At 36.7% G+C, this 14,009-nt stretch overlaps 1 protein-coding gene across 5 annotated transcripts in view; it reads left to right on the plus strand.

Moving 5' to 3' along the window:
* The window catches only part of AKAP7 (A-kinase anchoring protein 7), a 251,554-nt gene that overhangs the window by 73,469 nt on the left and 164,076 nt on the right, over positions 1–14,009 (plus strand). For 4 of the 5 annotated variants that reach the window (XR_012124227.1, XM_036994094.2, XM_073219624.1 and 1 more), the window contains one exon: positions 9,397–9,544. Coding sequence is in view for 4 of the 5 variants with exons in the window: in XM_036994094.2 (XP_036849989.2) it covers positions 9,397–9,544 (148 nt within the window). In the remaining variant the exon portion in view is untranslated. Of the gene's footprint in view, positions 1–9,396; positions 9,545–9,776; positions 11,152–14,009 lie in introns of those variants that run through there. The other variant, XM_073219623.1, reaches the window with a different exon arrangement.

Here is a 14,009-nt window from a genome sequence, read left to right on the forward strand (position 1 = left end):
TACTTTTGTGTATGGGGTTAGATAGTGATCCAGTTTCATTCTCTTACATGTAGCTGTCCAGTTTTGCCAGCACCTTCTGTTGAAGAGATTGTCATTTCCCCATTGTATGTCCATGGCCCCTTTATCGAATATTAGTTGACCATATATGTTTGGGTTAATGTTTGGAATCTCTGTTCTGTTCCATTGGTCTGTGGCTCTGTTCTTGTGCCAGTACCAAATTGTATTGATTACTGTGGCTTTGTAGTAGAGCTTGAAGTTGGGGAGCGAGATCTCTCCCACTTTATTCTTCCTTCTCAGGATTGCTTTGGTTATTCGGGGTCTTTTATGGTTCCATATGAATTTTTGAACTATTTGTTCCAGTTCATTGAAGAATGCTGTTGGTTATTTGATAGTGATTGCATTGAATCTTTATATTGCTTTGGGCAGGATGTCCATTTTGATGATATTAATTCTTTCTAGCCAGGAGCATGGGATGAGTTTCCATTTGTTAGTGACCTCTTTAATTTCTCTTAAGAGTGTCTTGTAGTTTTCAGGGTATAGGTCTTTCACTTCCTTGGTTAAGTTTATTCCTAGGTATTTTATTCTTTTTGATGCAATGGTGAATGGAATTGTTTTCCTGATTTCTCTTTCTATTAGTTCATTGTTAGTGTATAGGAAAGCTACAGATTTCTGTGTGTTAATTTTGTATCCTGCAACTTTGCTGAATTCCGATATTAGTTCTTGTAGTTTTGCAGTGGAGTCTTTAGGGTTTTTTATGTACAATATCATGTAATCTGCAAATAGTGACAGTTTGACTTCTTCTTTACCAATCTGGATTCCTTGTATTTCTTTGTTTTGTCCAATTACCATGGCTAGGACCTCCAGTACTATGTTGAATAACAGTGGGGAGAGTGGCCATCCCTGTCTTGTTCCCGATCTCAGAGGAAAAGCTTTCAGCCTCTCGCTGTTCAGTATGATGTTAGCTGTGGGTTTATCATATATGGCCTTTATTATGTTGAGGTACTTGCCCTTTATGCCCATTTTTTTGAGAGTTTTTACCATGAATGAATGTTGAATGCTTTTTTAGCATCTAGGGATATGATCATGTGGTTTTTGTCCTTCTTTTTGTTGATGTGGTGGATGATGTTGATGGATTTTCAAATGTTGTACCATCCTTGCATCCCTGGGATGAATCCCACTTGGTCATGGTGTATGATTCTCTTGATGTATTTTTGAATTTGGGTTGCTAATATTTTGTTCAGTATTTTTGCTTCTGCGTTCATCAGGGATATTGGTCTGTAGTTTTCTTTTTTGGTGGGGTCTTTGCCTGGTTTTGGTATTAGGGTGATGTTGGCTTCATAGAATGAGTTTGGGAGTATTCCTTCTCTTCTATTTTTTGGAAAACTTTAAGGAGAATGGGTGTTACGTCTTCTCTATATGTCTGATAAAATTCCGAGGTAAATCCATCTGGCCCGTGGGTTTTGTTCTTGGGTAGTTTTTTGATTACCGATTCAATTTTGTTGCTGGTAATTGGTCTGTTTAGATTTTCTGTTTCTTTCTGGGTCAGTCTTGGAAGGTTGTATTTTTCTAGGAAGTTGTCCATTTATCCTAGATTTTGCAGCTTGTTAGCATATAGGTCTTCATAGTATTCTCTATTAATTCTTTATATTTCTGTGGGGTCTGTTGTGATTTTTCCTTTCTCATTTCTGATTCTGTTAATGTGTGTTGACTCTCTTTTTCTCTTAATAAGTCTGGCTAGAGGCTTTTCTGTTTTGTTTATTTTCTTAAAGAATCAGCTCTTGGTTTTATTGATTTTTGCTATTGTTTTATTCCTCTCAATTTTATTTATTTCTTCTCTGATCTTTATTATGTCCCTCCGTCTGCTGACCTTAGGCCTCATTTGTTCTTCTTTTTCCAATTTCGATAATTTTGATATTAGAGTATTCATTTGGGATTGTTCTTCCTTCTTTAAATATGCCTGGATTGCTATATACTTTCTTCTTAAGACTGCTTTGCTGTGTCCCACAGTAGTTGGGGCTTTGTGTTGTTGTTGTCGTTTGTTTCCATATATTGCTGGATCTCCATTTTGATTTGGTCATTGATCCATTGATTATTTAAGAGCATGTTGTTAAGCCTCCATGTGTTTGTGAGCCTTTTTGCTTTCTTTGTACAATTTATTTCTAGTTTTATACCTTTGTGGTCTGAAAAGTTGGCTGGTAGGATTTCAATCTTTTTGAATTTATTGAGGCTCTTTTTGTGGCCTAGTATGTGGTCTATTCTGGAGAATGTTCCATGTGCACTTTAGAAGAATGTGTACTCTTTTGCTTTTTGATGTAGAGTTCTATAGATGTCTATTAGGTCCATCTATTTTATTGTGTTGTTCAGTGCCTCTGTGTCCTTACTTATGATCTGTCCTTTGAAGTAGTGAGTGGTATGTTAAGTTCTCCCAGAATGAATGCATTGCATTCTATTTCCTCCTTTAATTCTGTTAGTATTTGTTTCACATATATTGGTGCTCCTGTATTGGGTGCATATATGTTTATAATGGTTATATTCTCTTGTTGGACTAAGCCCTTTATCATTATGTAGTGTCCTTCTTTATCTCTAGTGACTTTCTTTGTTTTGAAGTCTATTTTGTCTGATACTAGTATTGCAACACCTGCTTTTTTCTCCCTGTTCTTTGCATGAAATTTCTTTTTCCATCACTTGACTTTTAATCTTTGCATGTCTTTGGGTTTGAGGTGAATCTCTTGTAAGCAGCATATAGATGGGTCTTGCTTTTTTATCCATTCTATTACTCTGTGTCTTTTGATTGGTACATTAAGTCCATTTACATGTAGGGTGATTATTGAAAGATATGTACTTATTGCTATTGCAGGCTTTAGATTCATGGTTACCAAAGGTTCAAGGTTAGCTTCTTTGCTACCTTACTGTCTAACTTAACTTGCTTATTGAGCTATTATAAACACAGTCTGATGATTATTTCTTTCCCTTCTTATTCCTCCCCCTCCATTCTTCATATGTTGGGTGTTTTGTTCTGTGCTCTTTTTAGGAGTGCTCCCATCTTGAGCAGTCCCTCTAAAATACTCTTTAGTGGTGGTTTGTGGGAGGCAAATTCGCTCAACTTTTGCTTGTCTTCGAATTGTTTAATCCCTCCTTCATATTTAAATGATAATTGTGCTGGATACACTATCCTTGGTTCAAGGCCCTTCTGATTCATTGCATTAAATATATCATGTCATTCTCTTCTGGCCTGTAAGGTTTCTGTTGAGAAGTCTGATGATAGCCTGATGGGTTTTCCTTTGTAGGTGACCTTTTTTCTCTCTCTGGTTGCCTTTAATACTCTGTCCTTGTCCTTGATCTTTGCCATTTTAATTATTCTGTGTCTTGGTGTTGTCCTCTTTGGGTCCCTTCTGTTGGGAGTTCTGTGTGCCTCCGTAATCTGAGCAAGTATTTCCTCCCCCGGTTTCGGGAAGTTCTCAGCAATTATTTCTTCAAAGACACTTTCTGTCCCTTTTTCCTCTCTCTTCTTCTTCTGGTACCCATATAATGCAGATATTGTTCCTTTTGGATTGGTCTCACAGTTCTCTTAATATTGTTTCATTCCTGGAGATCCTTTTGTCTCTCTCTGCATCAGCTTCTCTGTGTTCCTGTTCTCTGTTTTCTATTCCATCAATGGCCTCTTGCATCTTATCCATTCTGCTTATAAATCCTTATAAATCCTGCAGCTGGATGGTGAGACTAATTCAGATGCATTTTACTGGAAAATATATATATTGCCCTTGGACAAAGAGCCTGAAAAAAAAAAAGGAAATACATTGCCAAACAAAAAATTCCCTAGAGAACAAAGCTCATGCTAATATTATACATCAGACAAAGCAGATTATTCTCTATTTCTAGAGTCTTTATATTATTAAAGATATCTTTTGATCAGAGCATATACTTCCAGTGCCTTGTAAGGATTCACTTCTGTAATCTCCCTCCAGACGTCATCCCTTAGCTCTTGTATATTTCTCTGCAGCTCCATCAGCAAGTTTATGATTTTTATTTTGAATTCTTTTTCAGGAAGACTGGTTAGGTCTATCTCCTTCTCAGGGGTTGTGATTTTGGTCTGTATCAAATTGTTTTGCCTTTTCATGGCCATAGAGATAGTTTGCGGAGCTGGCGCAAGTGATGGCTGGGAGAATGTCCCTTCTTGTTGGTTTGTGGCCTTCCTCTCCTGGGAGAACAGCAACCTCCAGCAGCTTGTGCTGGGCAGCTGCACACAGATGAGGCTTCTGATTCTTGCCCGGCCAGTATGGAGTTTAGCTCCATGCTTGCTGTGGGCATGGCCTGTCTTGGGCTACTGCTCTGATATGGCGGAGCTGTGTCAGAGGGGAAATGGCCTGGAGGCTGTTTATCTCCGTGAGGGGCCTCTGAGCTGTCCTGCTGTCCAGGGGGTTAGGGTGCCCAGAGTTCCCCAGGATTCTCAGCTGCTGGGCTGAGTGTCCCAGGACACTTCCATCCAGCTGTGGGGTCCCTGTCCCTTTAAGACTTTCAAAAAGCACTCACTGTTCTTTGTCCCAGGGGCGCCGGCTACAGGGACCCGCTCACAGGTCTTCCTGTCCTGTTTCCCTAGTTTCCAGCATCCCACGCATGCACTGTGTCTGCGCTCTGGGTGTGGATGGCTAGGGCTGGCTATTTAGCAGTCCTGGGCTCCCTGTCCCTCCCTGCTCCAACTCCTCTCCTCCCGCCGGGTGCTGGGGTGAGAGGTGCTCAGGTCCCGCCGGGCCGCGGCTTGTATCTTACCCCCTTCGCAAGGCACTGGGTTTTCGCAGGTGTGGATGTAGTCTGGCTGTTGTCCTGTGTCTTCTGGTCTCTCTTTTAGGAAGAGTTGTCTTTGTTGTATTTTCAAAAATATATGTGGTTTTGGGAGGAGATTTCTGCTGCTCTACTCACGCCGCCATCTTAGCTCCCCCCTCCAACAACAGCCTTTTTAGCTTTAAAATATAACCTTGCGGGGTGACGTTTCTGGGACTATTTTGACAACCCAATGGATCCATTCAGAAAATAGGAGGCTCCATAGCCTTAAATTAATGATATTAATGATAGACAGTTTTGATATACTTGTTTTCTTAGAATGATAGGCCTTTCTTTTATTATGAAAGCAAATGCTCCCTGCTGCAGCTGGATGGTGAGACTAATTCAGATGCATTTTACTGGAAAATATATATATTGCCCTTGGACAAAGAGCCTGAAAAAAAAAAAAGGAAATACATTGCCAAACAAAAAATTCCCTAGAGAACAAAGCTCATGCTAATATTATATATCAGACAAAGCAGATTATTCTCTATTTCTAGAGTCTTTATATTATTAAAGATATCTTTTGATCAGAGCATATACTTCCAGTGCCTTGTAAGGATTCATGCATTTTTTATTTTTTTATTGAAATATAATTTATGTACAGTATTATGTTGGTTTCAGATAAACAACTTAGTGATGCATCATTTACATATGATAGTAAATGTGCATCATGATAAGTGCAGTTACCATCTGTAACCATACAAACATATTTCAATACTGAGCTTCATCCCCTATGCTATAATTCTGTTTCTGTGACTAAATTTTCTTCTAATTTGAAGTTTGTAGCTCTGTATCCCCTTCACCTATTTCATCCATTCCCTTCCCATCCCATAACCAACTGTTTGTTCTCTGTTTATGAGTCTGTTTTGTTTGTTCATTTGTTTTTCAGATTCCTCATACAAGTGAAACCATATGGTATTCATCTTTAACTTATTTATTCCACTTAACATAATACCCTCTAGGTCCATCCATGTTGTTGCAAGTGGTAGGATTTGTTTTCTTCTTATGGCTGAATGATATTCCATTGTGTATATGTATCACATCTTCTTTACCATTCATCTATTGATGGACACTTAGGTTGCTTCCATATCTTGGCTGTTGTACATAATGCTGTGGTAAACATAGGGGTGCATATGTCTTCTCAAATTAAAGATTTTGTTTCAAGGGTATATCCCCAGAAATGGAAGTGCTGGGTCATATAGTATTTCTATTTTTAGTTTTTTGAGAAATCTCCATCATGCTTTCCATATTGGGTGCACCAATTTGTAATCCCATCAGCAGTGTAAGGAGGGTTCCCTTTTATCCACATGCTCGCCAACACTTTTTATTTCTTGTTTTTTGGATAGTAGACATTCTGACTGGTATGAGGTGATATCTCATTGCAGTTTTGATTTGTATTTTCCTGATGATTAGTGATGTTGAGCATCTTTTCAATGTCTTGTTCATCTACATGTTTTCTTGGCTTAATGCCTTTTTGAACCACAGCTCTCTCTATAAATGATGAGTTAAACAATTAATTCCATTTTACTCTAGTAAAAATTAATTCCTTAAGACTCATGTTGGAAATGATCTGTGAAGAATTCTTGCAAAATAGTTGGTCCTTACTTTTTGCTTAAATTAATTAGTTAGCTTAACAGATGAGAGTCATTCTTATGTTTCCCTTATTTCTTACTTAAAAAAAAATAAGTGACAAAGCTGAGATTACAGTGGCTAGCCAGTACCGGCATTGTTATCCTGAAAACTGAAGGTCCTTTTTTTCTGCTAAGTTGTCACTAGTCTTCTCTTGGCTGGCCTAAGGGAATGACACCTACATTTCCCTCTCCCCCACCCCAGCACAAACACACAAAAAAGAAAAAGCATTTAAAAAAGAAATAAGAATGGTTAGTTTGCATTTATTCAGAACTGAAAAATAAATTCCTGAAACCTTACCTGTACTGAAGTTATTCCTTAAAGTTCATCAATGATAATAATAGCTATATATATATGAAGTGTTTATATATAGTAGCATTTACTGTACTTCACTGTTCTAAGCACTTTAATAAATTCACTCATTTAGTCTGTATAGCACTTTGAAGTAGGTACTATTGTTAACCCCATTTTACTGATGAGGAAACTGAAATCAAACCACATGGCTAGAAAGTAGCAGGGCAAAAATTTGAACTCACTCCTTCTGATTGCACCTTAGCATTATGCTCTGCTGTCTCTCTCAAGGCATTCTTGTTACCAAATGAAAAGAAATACACCCAGCTCCTTCTTGATGAACTATTAATGAACAGCATTTGATGTGTCAAGTATTCTTTTCTTGAAACTTTCTCCTCTGCCTTTGTGATAATTATTTATTGAGCACTGCTCTATGTTAAGCACCATTCTAGGCACTGGGGATATTTCATTGACTAAAAGTGAGGCAAAAATCCTGTCCTGTGTGGAACTTATATTCTAATGGAGAGAGGCAGGTAATGACAAACAATGAAAAGCAATATAATAAAAATCAGGTAGCTTGTTAGATGATGATAAGTGCCATGAAAAAATATACACAAATGTTTATGAAGAGAGGAGGGCAGAGTGGACTTGCGAATACCTCTTGGGGAGGGAGTCCAGATTCAACAGGTGGTCAGGTGAGGGCCTGTTAAGAAAGTAATATTTGAGTAAGGGATGAAAGGAGGTAGGCCATGGGCCCTGAGGATACCTGGTGGAAGAACATTCTAGGAAGAGGGAACAGGTAGTACCAGGTCTTTGAGGTGAACTTGTGCCTGGCATGTTCAAGGAAAGAAAAGGAGATCAGGGAGGCTGAAGCAGGGGTAAGGGGGCATTGAAGACAAGGCCCAAGATGTACAGAGAGGGCAGAACAGGGTCTTGTAGGGTGTTCTGGGGAATTTGGCTCTTCCTTTTAGAGAAATGGGGACCCTATGGAGAATTTTGAGCAGAGGAGGGACCCGATTTGATGTATCTTCTCAAAGCATCACTGGCTGTAGAGGAGGCTAGGGTGGGAAGACAGAAGGCCTTTGGGATAACCCAGGTGGAAGACAGAAATGGGTGGGTTGGGCAAGGGTAACAAGAGGATGGTGAGAATTCAACATGTTTTGAAGGCAGAACCAACACGATTTGATTGGAGATAGGGTTGAGAGAAAGAGGAGAATCAAGGATGACCCCAAGGCTTTCCTCCTGATAACTGGAATAGAGTTATTGTTAACTGACATGGGTAAGTCTGTGAGTGGAGCAGTTAGCAAAGATCAGGATCTCAGTTTGGACACAGAACAAAAACATTTATTAATACAAAATGTTAAATAAAATATTAATAATTAAGAGCACTCTAAATGTCCAAAAATAAAGAATTAGATGAATAAATTAATGGTATCTCTATACATTGTAGTACTATGGAGACAAAAATATTTTTATACATCTGTAAGTTATTTATTGACACAACGTATTAACTGAAAAAAAAAAGCTGATTATCAAAGAGTACTCATGGCTCAACCACATTCCTGTAAAAAAATAAAAAAGTGTTTTGTATAAGAAAAATAAAACATGACAAAATTATAATAGTTGCAGTTCATGATTCCATTTTTTTTATATTCCTACTTTAAAATTTTCTGTAATAAAAAACTTGGTAATAGAAAGGAAAAATATGTATTCTAATTACACTTTATTAAGACTTACATAAATATAATCTCGAAATAATATATATATGCATAGAAAGACCTGAAGGGTGTATCCCACAGTGTTAATGTGTTTTATATAAAAAGTAGAGTCATGAATGATTTTATTTTCTTCTTTTTCTGTATTTTTTTCATATTTTCTAATGTTTAGCAAATGACAAGTATTTACAGGGTGGTTTTTGAAATATAAATTGAAAGAAGATGTTGAGAACATGGTCAGCCAGTAAGCATGCCCTGTGAAGGATTGTACCGTCAGCTTGTGGACTGTATTCTGGCGCTGAGGTGGGGTGCATGGCCATTGTATAGGAAAGGGAGGAGGACGTGTTCATTCCCTTGTTTTGGGAAACTACAGAGGTGTGAAGAACATCATAACTTTCAACAACCAGCCCTCTTCCTGCTATGAAAGACACTGAGAATAAAGGACAGGTAGAAAAGAACTTGGAAGATCCACAGGCCCCCTCCTCCAATTCAAACAACTTTGAATTGTCTTTCAGATGATTCTTACATAGGGAGTTTAAAAGTTGCATCATTTTTGTTAAAATATTTTGTACATTATAAAATTTAAGTCCACTCACATTTTCAGAATTCACCCATTTCTCCAATATTGTTGGAGATTACTTTCTTTGATAATTCTAATTTCAATTTGATAAACTTTTTATGTCTGAAGCTCAAAAATACAAAGTTCTGCATGCTGCCAAATTTAAACCCAACACTCTAATTTTTTTTTTAATAGAACTCATCCTTGGCAGGGAAACTTTAAAAACAATTTTACAACAGTTCTGTGGTATCCATTTTCAAATGCCAGTAGGCACTACTGTATACTACAATGTAATAGCAGGTTCTAAGAAAGTGATATAAATGTGAACTGACTGCCTAGGTGAAATGATTGATTGATGTGATTTCATTTTGTCACTTCAAGGGAGTGAAAAAAATAGACCCCGACTTCTATGAAAAATTTATCAGTCATAAATTTGGAGAAGAAATGATGCATCGCATAGATCTTTGCTCCATGCTGAAGAAAAAGCAAAGTGATGGTTATTATCACTGTGAGTCTTCAATTGTGGTTGGTGAGTGCCATTTAAAAGTTATTATCTTTAGTTTTGATTTCTTGAGAACCATTTAATTTTGCAAATATTTAGGGCTAGTTGTATATGTTTTTCTCAATGACATATTTCCTTAAATGTTACGTTTTAGCAGTAAAATGAAAGAATTTTGAAAACATACATGCTGTTCATATTTGTTCATCAAGATTTTAGTACCTGTAGTTCTTATACTTTCATGCATTAAATATGATTACAGTGAAGTCTTCAAATGTTGATGGAAAATTCAGTTTAATTTTATCTCATGAGTACGAAGAAAACATTCCCTCCAGTGAAGGCCTGCATGACTGCACCATTCCACACCGAGCATTTTCATGTTTGCTGCTTTTAATTGGGAATAGAATGTTCCAGGCCAGAAAGTTTTGTTCTGAGAAAAGAAAGCCTTTGTAGGTGGTCTGCAAAGATTGAAAACTTGTCCTTCAGTTTCTTCTCTAAGGGAAATGTGTTTTGAGGAGAAACAAAGATTCATACATAAATGCTTCTATCATCTAATCAGGGAGATGGCATGTGATGAGACAGACTCATACACAGTTATGTTTCCAAGCGGGAAGTGTATACAACAAATGAAGATTTTAAAATCAGAACAGGACTATTCTGCATCGTTTGCAATGTGAAAGTATTTCAAAGGAATCTGATCTGTTGCGATTCAAATTTACTATTTCAAACCAGGCACCATTCTTTTATAAAGCTGTGAACTTCAAGTCAACCTGATTTGTATACTTTTGAAGTAACATGAAAATACTCAAAGAAGATAAATACATGTACTTACGTGTTTCAAGGTCATCAAACAAGATAATTTCTCCACATCAGCTTGAAGAAATCCTATGGAAATATATATCCTGAAAGAATATTAACACTGAAGTTTATGAAAGCATTTAAAAAAATATTCAAGAGACACAGTTTATTTCCAAATTCTCACTAGAGATCTTCAGACAAGTTATTTTACCTTCCAAAGATCTTGGCTATCTTAAACACAAAATACTCAGTATAACATTTGAATTTTATATTCTGAAATAATTTCAATTCTATTTCAAGGGAGATTTTCATATTTTCAGAATCTGAGAGATTTGTTTTGAGAGATTTGTGTAAGATAGCTGTTTTTCATTGACTTTTTGATGGGGACCAAAAATTTCTGTTTCAGTTCATAATAAAAAGCAAATTAAATCCTTCTTATGTAATAGATTTTGGCTAGCTGTCTGTATCTGTAATTACTTTAGGCCAGCCTTGGAGAAGAATTCAGTGCTTCATTGCCTCTCCACTCCATTTAAAAAACAACAAACAAAAGATGAGACTTTTCTAAAGATATTGTGGAACTCGCATTATACAGCTTATAGCATGTATCACTTGTATTGCCATTAGAAGTTCTGTGTATCTCATCCCAGATCACTATGTAGCAACCTCTGAATTTTTTTATTGCTCTTTTCCAGCTTAGTCTTTTAAGTTCCCCCTCTTCTAGGCAACTTCTATAGATTTTTCCCTTCAGTCTTCTTTGTTACTTTTTTCTAAGTTAGAGCAATTTACTTTCTTTCAAACTCCACCAATCTTGTATCCCCATACCGATTATTTAATATTATTTAAAAAATTGTTTTTTTGCTTTTCACAAATACTTATTTTGTCACATTTTGTGATGCCGATACAAGCTTTAAAAGAATACCTGCATTCTAAAATGCTAATTATTATAATTAACCAATTTTGCTGTATGCTGCAGTTTCATTTGCTATGGATAATATGGATTTTCTTGATCTTACCTGAGTTTTGCAAAAGAGAATGTTTAGCAGGATTCAGGACACTTTCTTAGTGAGTTTCTTGATCAGATTTAATTGGTTTATTACCTTGGTTTGACTTTGATTTGATCCTAACTCATATTTAATGTCTGTTTCCTGCACCTTGAACTAGTATTTTATTGTATGCATTAATGGAGTGGGACAGATTTCAAATCTTAAGACACATTGTTGTATTCATAATTCTAGGGTTGAAGTTGGATTCAAGGTCTCTGGAACCTCCTAAAATTGTTTGTAAAAATTAGTGTGTGCATGCATATATGTGAATTTTTCTGAGGATTACTAGATTTGCATATATCCTATGTCTTAACTTGCTAATGATGTATTCTTGGAGAATGCTTGATTCCAAATCACTGACTGTCTTTTAACCTGTCCCAGTCATGCCATTTAGGGCATCTTATTATTATTATGTTTTTTAATATCAATGACTAAATCCATCATTTCCAGTATTTCCAATTGATTCTTTTTCATATTTTCCTGTTCCTTTTTTGTTTCATTGATTCTCTTTCTTCATTTATCTCTTTGAGGACTTCAATATAGTTCATTTTTAATGTTCTTTTCATATTTTAAAAATATTTTTTATTGAGTTTTTTTGTGTAACATTTTAAAAGTTGATGGTGTACAATGTGTTACTTTGGTACGTTTATATATTGCAATATGATTGCTAATATAGCTTTATCAATTACATAATTATAGTACAATATTATTATTTGTATTCATCACATTGTGCATTAGACCTCTATAGCTTATTTACTACTTGTTACCAGTTTGCACCCTTAAATACCATCTCTCTTATCCCCCACTCCAATCCTATGGTAACCACCATTTTATTCTCTGCTTTTTATAGGTGTGACTTTTTTAGAATCCACATATAAGTGATATCATACAGTATTTGTCTTTCTCTGCCTGACTTATCTTGTTTAGCATTATGTGCTCAAGATCTATCTATATTCTTGTAAATAGGAAGGTATCTTCCCTTCTTGAGGCTGAATAATATTCCATGGTGTAAATGCACTACATCTTTTTTTATCCATTTACCTACTGATGGACATACGAGTTGTTTCTGTATCTTGTGAATAATGCTGTGATAAACATGAGAGCATAGATCTCATCAAAGTCCTGTTTTCATTGTATTTGTAAATATACCCAAAAGTGGAATAGCTGGAGCATGTGGTAGATCTATTTTTAATGTTCTGAGGAAACTCCGTATTGTTTTACATAGTGGTTGGACCAATTTACATTCCCACCGATAGTGTATAAAAGAGTTCTGTTCTCAACACATCCTTGTCAGCACCTTTGTCCCTTGTCTTCTTGGTGATAGTTGTTCTGACTGGTATAATGTGATGTCTCGTGGTGGTTTTGATACACATTTCCATGATGATTGGTGATGTTGAGCATCTTTTTGTACGTCTGCTGGCTATTTTGAACAACAAAAAAAATAATGTGATTAAAAAATGGGAAAAGTGCTAAATACACATTTCTCCAAAGAGCACTTTTCATATTTTTTTAATATCTACTTCTTTGGTTGTGAATTCTTCTGTTTGTTGGGTCTTGTGGCACTCTTTAAATTTTTTTGCGAGCTGATTTTTATTGTGCAGGTGTGGTTTTGCAGCTGTCTCACCCTTAGTGCTACAGAGAACCCTGCTCTGAACGGAGTTAGGAACTGGCTGTAGCCAGACATCTTTATCCATAGGAGTTGGAGCTGATTCTTTTTGTGCCTCTTACCCATTTGTGAGGTTTTTTTTTTTTACAGTAAATTAGCCCTTTGTCATACTGGCTCAAATATTTTTCAGGTTTTATTTTACATTTAATTTGGGTAGGAGGTATTTTTCACATTAAATGTTTTAATTTTTGTTAAATTATAGTTAAAACAATTCTCCTGTGATTTCTTTAATTATTATGAGTATAGTCATTTTCAAACCAAAGATTTGATACATATTTACATTTCCTTCTAGTTTTTTTTCTTGCTTTTGCATTTGAGCTTTTAATCTACCTGGTATTGTTGCAGAGCAGCTGTGTCTGGGGAGGTCTCTCCCCGCTCACTAGGTGAGGCACTAGGAGAAACCTCAGCCTGGACCAGGGAGGGATTAACACAGTCTGGCGAGAAAGAATTCTACAACAGGTCAGACGAGTGTAGGTAAGGAAGGAATTCATTAAAGCAAGAGCAGCGGGGAATGGCAGCTGCCTTGCAGGCAGCAGAAAATAGGAAAGCACAGAGGGAAAGTTCTCGGCCTCAGATTTCCTTGCCAATTCCTGAAATCAGGGCCACCTGCCATCCTGTGTCCACTTGGATCTGCACAGCATGGGGACCAGCCCCTACCACCCCAGGATTTGGGAGAGCTGTGGAGCACAGGATGGAGTGAGATTATGTTCTCAGAACTTCCCAAAGAAAGGAGATTTTCAGGCAGGCTACTAAGAGCAGACCACACAGCTGCAGTTCTGTCCAGGTCACCCAGGTGACGGAAACATGCAAGCCCAAATATGAGCTCTTAGCAGCCCCTTCCTACTTTTTAGAGGTAAAACAAAGACAGAGTGAAGACTTAGAAATAAAATGAAGTAGCACACAGACAAACCACAATAATTTGAGCAGTGAGAAAGCTTTATTTCAAGTTAGGCACTTAAAGAGAGAAAAAGTGTGGGTGGCCTCAGAA

The sequence above is a fragment of the Manis javanica genome, chromosome 13, assembly GCF_040802235.1.
Source record: "Manis javanica isolate MJ-LG chromosome 13, MJ_LKY, whole genome shotgun sequence".
NCBI classification, from domain to species: Eukaryota; Metazoa; Chordata; class Mammalia; order Pholidota; family Manidae; genus Manis; species Manis javanica.